This window comes from Lygodium microphyllum, chromosome 30 (genome assembly GCF_053477565.2).
Source record: "Lygodium microphyllum isolate KBCC chromosome 30, Lygodium_microphyllum_v1.1.10, whole genome shotgun sequence".
Lineage (NCBI taxonomy): Eukaryota > Viridiplantae > Streptophyta > Polypodiopsida > Schizaeales > Lygodiaceae > Lygodium > Lygodium microphyllum.
The window spans coordinates 32,892,780-32,899,613 of NC_141164.1; the positions used below are offsets into that span (position 1 = coordinate 32,892,780).

Consider the following 6,834-nt stretch of genomic DNA (forward strand, 5'->3'; position numbering starts at 1 on the left):
AAGTGTGTTTTCTTATATATTTGTTCTGCTTTAAAATTTTCAATAAAGGGTGAGACCTTGGGCTCGAATCGAAAAGTTAAATTAAAAGCACTTACATTTGAAGCCCATTTTGGGTGTCTTGATGATTTTGGGTGACACCTAAAACCTAAAAAATGAGGACAAGTTGTCAAAATGTAACTTGAAAATTAAGATAAAGGTTGCAAATAAATTCTAATCATATGGGTAAAGTGTCATGAGTTACATATATACATTGTTTAATGTATTGTCCACCATCTTTGGGTTGCTACCATCTTGGGAGCACCTTGGGTTTTAAGACTAAGGCTTAAAGCTAGAAAAGGATTAATAGTTGCAGTTTTAAATGTTTTTTTTCCGTTCTCGACCCTTGAATTTCTACAAGTTTGAGCCTTAATTTGTAAAGGTTCAAATCACAAATACATTATATTCTCTCCCACACAATCAATCCTCCCTGTTCATTTGACTATAAATAAAAGAACATAGTTTACTCATCATCATGCCTCCATCATGCTCACTATTGAGTATTTATCTACAAACTTTCAACATATGATGAAAACCCATCACTTAATGCAACTTGCCATGAAGATTCGTCACTTATGGCGTGCAATTAATACCATTGTCACTCGAGTTGGTTCCTAAACATTGAATTTTTTATTGTTTTACAGTAAAATGTATTGTAGTTTTGTAATTCGTTTTGTGTTCTCTCCTAATCAATTCAACCTTAGATAGAATATGTTGGTTTGGAGAAATACATTTGTTTGCATTTTTCTTGTGTTATTAGAGCCTAGCTCCTCATTCGTACACAATCACACCATCATTTTTGCTAGCTCATGGATTTATAGAAGCACACAAATAAAGGAAATTTGTTTGTGCTTATTGAACATGCTTATAGGCACGGTCATGTTCAAGTGACATCAATTGGGCTAAAAATATGCGTTTGTCTCTCTCTCAGTGACAAACTGAGAGGGTGAACTTCTGTTAGAACAAAAACTACATAAGAAAGTAGAGAAGAGAAAGATGAGGCATCATGAGAAATGGACCAAGGAAAAAGGAGAAAAAGGAGTGAAAGTGGAGCCAACATTTAGTTGGGCAATGAAGAGACAAGAGTGGACAGAATTTGGAAGGGTCTTGGTAGGTGGTGGAAGCCAAGATGTTGAATCCTGGGTGCCCGTGCCTTTGCCTCGAGCTTGAAATTGGGATCGATAAAATAAGAGCTTGTTAACTCCCAAATTTACTATGAAAACATCAATATGACGCCTATCACAAAGCAAAAAGATGTTATTACTTCTTTTTTTTTGAAGCTCAACCTTGGGTATCAAATTTAAAGCACCGCCCAATTAGTAAATTGATGAAATCACTGAGAATTTGAAATAAAGGCTTATGAGCCTTTTTTTACCAATATTTTGCTAATGTAAATACACTTACCTATTAATATAAACCGTGGATTACAAAACTTGAGGGTGGCAATGGGTGGGTGATGTGTGACATCAGAAAGGGCAAGGAAAGATGTCTGATGAAGGGGGAAGGAGTCGTTAATAGTTATCTTATTTCCCGTCATGTTCCTGGAAACTTGGAAACGCGCAAGGGTTGTGGACTCTGGATCCCGGAGACTCGGTAGGTCAGTTCGACTGTTTCTCTCTTCTTTCTTTTTTGGGTGCCGCGTAGAATCCGTCTTTGGGGGAACGCGGCTGGCTGGCGACGGGATTAAAAGCCGCAGCACAACCGCAACCTCATCATTCATTCATTCAATCGGAACTCCATACAAAAATATCCTCACACAGACACAGGCACACAGACAGTGACAGACAGAGAGACAGAGCGAGAGTCTCTTGAGTGATCTCTTCTTCTGAGGGCTCCTCATTCTCGCTCGAGTCTCTTGTCCTTCTGAGGGCAGCTCCCGCCATACTGCATATTGCTGCTGCTGCTGCTGCTTTGTCTCCTTCTTCTTCGTGGACTGTGTTTGATCATCGAGGCGGCCGAGACGAGAGAGAGAGAGAGAGAGAGAGAGAGAGAGAGAGAGAGAGAGAGAGAGCATCTCTCTGTGGCTGATGGGCAACCATCTGTCGTGCGTCTCCGCTTTCTCCTCCTCCTCCTACGACCATGCCGACGCTGCTCCCTGCACTACTCCTTCCGTTAAGGAACCGGTGATCAAGGTGCTCCAGCCCGACAGCGGGCGCATCCTGGAGTTATACGAGCCGACGACTGCAGCGGAGCTTATGCTGGAATACGACCCGGGACACGTGGTCTGCGATTTCAACAGCCACGTCGCGGCGCTCTCAAGCTATCATCATCATAATCATGCGGCCAATGGCGACGATGATGATCATGGTCATCATCAGACACGGGATCAATTCCAGCAGCTGCAGCATCAGTACCACGCCCGCCTGAGCCCCCTCTCGGCCGACCACCAGCTGGCCCTGGGCCACTGCTACCTCCTCATCCCCATCGCCAGGCTCTCCTCCCGCCTCTCCTTCCACGACCTCGCCGCTTACGCCCATGCCCTCTTTCCTTCTCATCCTCCTCCTCCACCCAAATACCCTCATATAAATCCCACTACCCCCAAGCTGCCCAAACCTTCCTCCGGCCACAGCAGAGTCAGTCCCCTCTCCAGCTCCCCCATCATCTTTACTCGAAGCCCCTCCCTTAACATCGACCCCTCTAGCCAATACAACTCCTTCTCCATCGCTCCCCCTACCCCTTCTTCTTCGGTCGCTCTTCAGCTGAAGCAAGGCATGATCTGCAGAACCAAGTTTTGGAGCCCAAAGCTAGAGACCATAATCGAATTGCCTGCCGTCTTCTAACAGCTGCAAACGAAGAAAATCACCAATCCCCCAATTGTTATAATCACGGTTTGCCACCATTACCAAGCTAAGATCAACCATGGCTTTCCAAGCGAGGAACCTTGGACGTTAATCTCCACCATCGCTAAGCAAGGATTGACCATGGTTTTCCTAGCAGGGAACCTTGGGTCTCGATCGACATTTCCAATGGGGCTACAGCGGCTATGGTTTTCCAAGCAAGAAACCAAGTTGCCACTCCACCATTCTACCAGGCTAGGGACCATGGTTTTCCAAGCAAGGAACCTTGTCTTCTCCATCACTACCAAGAGGCTGGAACACTGTGTGCACTTTGCAACAACCAATGTGTTGTCTTAAAGACAAGCACCAAAGCACATTATCATACAAATATGCCATAGTTGAATGCTTTCTCACAAGTCACAAGGCCAATTTTTGCAATTAGTGTGCTTTCTTAAATGCTACAACAATCTAATTACATTGATTTACTCCTCCCCATAGACCTTACCAATGATCATCAATTCATCAAATTGAATTTTTTCAAAGCCAAACAAGGTAGAATCTTTAGAGTTTCTCATAATTTAGGGTAAACTTTTATTGGGTCCAATACTTAGAAAGACGATGTCTCTTTCCATAAAGATTTGATTTGTTCTCTTTGGGTTAGTCTAGGTCCTTTGGTCCTAGGCTACATTTATGTCTTAATGAATGATACTCTTGCATGTTGTCTAGCATCCATTTGGAGCCTTCAACCTTTATGATAGGGTCAAAAATTTTTAGAGGAGATAAGCACTCTTGCCCATATAAGTCTTGAAAAGGTGTCATCCTGATACTTTGCTTGAATGAAGCATTATAGGTATATTCCACCAATGGAAGGTATTCAATCCAACTTTTTGGTTCACTATAAATCCATGGTGATATGTTCCCATTTCATTTGGAGAATATCAAGAGGGTGTAATTCGCTAGATAGTTTGATCCTTTTCACTTGGACTCTTTGGCAACCCATCCATCAATCCACAAAAGGTTACTAGCCCATTGGTAAGCCCAAATACTAGGACTATCCATGCAAAGCTTCCATATCTAGTGCGAAAGATTGTCTTTGGGACATCTTTGTCAACTATGCAAATTTGGTAGTAGCTTGACCTAATATCTATTTGGCTAAAATATTTGGCTCCATGAAGTCTATCTAACAAGTCATCCACTAAGAACATGGGTATTTATTCTTTATGGTGATCTTGTTGAGTGCCCTATAGTCTACATACAACCTAAGTCCTCCATCGTTCTTCTTGATGAACAACATTGGGGCTCTGAATGGTGACTTCTTGGTTGGATGAAACCTTGCTCTTCCAACTCATATAGTTGCTTTTGAAATTCCATCAACTATGTGTGATTCATTCGGTTTGGGTGTTAGTTACTGGAACTAACCCCAACATCTATTCGATCTTATGATCTACATCTCTCTTTGGGGATAATCCTTTGGGTAGTTCTAGGGGTATCACATCTACATACTCCTTTAGCACTTTCTCTACTTCTTTGTTGCCTACTTGTATTTCTAGTATCTTGGGTGACTCCACAAGTCTTATCATACATAGGTACACCATATCCCCTTTGCTTCATTGAATTCTCTACTTGTTTGGTACTTCATGTCATGATGTGAGACCGAATGTTGGTGACAAGTTCTTGCATTCATTGAGTTGGAGCTCTTGGGTTACTAGGTCCTAACTTTGTGGCTTGGCAAGAGGCTCCTATTTTGTTTTTCTTCATTTGCACTTTGATCAATGATCTATTTGGGAGATATATTCTCTCACATGGGACTGTACTCCTTCTCCTTGCATATCTAGTAACATCTCATTGACTCCTTTTCCAAACATTGCAATAACATACTTATCATAAATTCAAGGCCCAAAATGATCTCAAAGTCATCCATAGGTATCACTAGGAACTTGAGCTTGGCTTTCCATTTTCCTACTTCCACTTGAACTGCAAATACTCGTTTTACTTCTTTTGTTTCTCCTTGTGCAAAAGTCATTGTTAATCATTTTCGTACTCTAGTCAATCCAAGTTTATGCTTTGCTAGACACTTTGGGGTAACAAAATAATGAGTTGCTTCTGTATTCACCATGATTGCTTGATCCTTCTCACTTACTCTTCCCTTCAAATATAAAGTGGTGCACTATTCCTACTCATGCCATCATGCATTGGGGGTATACACTCACTATACCTACTCTTGTACGATCTTAGTTCTCCTCACTCTCATTTGGAATCTCTTGAATGGGCAAGGGTTGTGGCTCATCTCATCCATATGCACTTGTAGTCACTATTCTAAATCCATTTGATGCTGTGTACTCCTCCATGGGACATCTATTCTAGCAGTGTGGGCAAGTTGTACTTGAAACAAAGCTCCAGCCCAAGAAACTCGAAAATATTGCTCCCCCTCCTCTTCCTCAGCAAGATTGGCTTGTCCTAAGGTCTCCCCCTTAGTTGGAGTAGCACATTGAGCAGTAGCACCCTTGGTTTTCTCTGCTTGTGGCCCCCCCAGGAGCAGCCCGAAATTTGCGGCGCAAAAAACGGGCTGCTTCTTGGCTTGCAGGGAAGCCCTCCCAACCCTCCCCTCCTTCCTGGTTTCAGCCCTGGCCCTTGGCAACTCGCTTGGGCAGCATCAGAGGCATCTTCCTCAGCCCTTGGACTCCCCTTTTGCACTCAAGAAACCCTGGTCTGGTGCAGTCCATGGCAGCCATGGAACCTTGGCATCAAGCTCATAAATCCTGAAGATTTTGGTCTCTCCTTGGTCCCCGAGAGTCCCTCTTCAACATTGCTCAAGATTTCAGCCATCAAGAAGAACGAGAAGAAGATTACAAGCAAGATTTGAAGGCATGTACTTGTAGGTAGCCATGGCTATGGAGTAGGACCTCAATTTCAGCAAGAACTCTTCATGGGAAGGTCCTGAACCATCCTGCCCCAAGCTTGATTTCACCCTTTCTTGACGAAGCATACCCATTTTGGAGCCATGGAGCATTCGGGATCAAATGGAGCTCTCATGGAGGACTGAGGTTGCATCAGTGGCTACCCTCTTCTCCAAAAGACTCAAGGTAACCGATTCTTGGCTCTCATTCTCTCCGTTTAAGCCTCTTGTTGAATCCCATCCATTTGTTTGAGAGAATGTATGAGTCCAAGTAGATAATAGGAGGCCCAGACCTTGAATGCATGCTGATTATTAGTCCCAGTCATTTCCCTTTGATCTCATAGTTCTGAAATGGATTTTACTCATGCTGAAGCTTCATTGTGATTATATTTTGCTTACCCATAACCTGTTTGGCTTCTTGTGAATTGGCTGAGCCAAGAAGTGATAAGAAAAATCCATTGTATAAGGGTGAGTAGGCAGTGAGTCACTACCGGTAAGCTCCCTATCCCTATTCCCCATTTCAATTCCATGCACTTCATGAAAAGCTCAAAATTTTGATTTCTGAAATGCATCTCATGCTGGTTGTTTAATTAATAAATGTCTGCCATGTATATTTCGGGTGAGGAAAAGCCCAATGCCAGGCGAGGTGGCAAGACAAAAGAGGGGTAATCCCCCCTTGCCATCAAAGACCCTGAAGGGGTGCACAACCCGGCCCGCGGGGAACTTTGCCCACCTCCCGATGATCCGGAGCCCAAAGAATTATTGCATGTGCAGGTACATTTGATGGAATAGCCCGAACCCTGATCACTTGAGCCTACAAACCCCTATATGCATTGGTAATATCATGAACCGCTTGGTAGTGTATGGTGGATGCAATGCAAGAAGGGCAGGGTATGCAGTGTGGAACTGGTCTCAGCAATGAGCTATGGATGAAAAGAATGTATGGCTTTATGGGGCAGTGAGAGCCACCATTGAGGCCCTGGATGTCTAAGATAAGACCCTCACCATTGGGATAAAGTATGCTCCTTGAGGGAGCCTTTGCAGGATATTGCGAACTGCCAGTCCTACACAGTCAGCCTGCAAGAATTGATTACAAAAAAGCCTTCTTGTGTGAGTGAGCGTGAG

General features: G+C 43.5%; 1 protein-coding gene across 1 annotated transcript; it reads left to right on the forward strand.

Annotated features, from left to right (window-relative positions):
- Window positions 1-1,809: 1,809 nt before the first annotated feature.
- On the forward strand, window positions 1,810-3,304 carry LOC148009696 (uncharacterized). The gene has a single exon (XM_087673103.1). It carries the CDS (start codon window positions 2,064-2,066, stop codon window positions 2,814-2,816), a length of 753 nt encoding a protein of 250 aa, XP_087529229.1. The 5' UTR covers window positions 1,810-2,063; the 3' UTR covers window positions 2,817-3,304.
- The last annotated feature ends 3,530 nt before the right edge of the window (window positions 3,305-6,834 follow it).

Bases quoted from the DNA above. Each gene is read 5' to 3' on its own strand.
- LOC148009696 (XM_087673103.1), top strand. From the start codon at position 2,064: ATGGGCAACCATCTGTCGTGCGTCTCCGCTTTCTCCTCCTCCTCCTAC.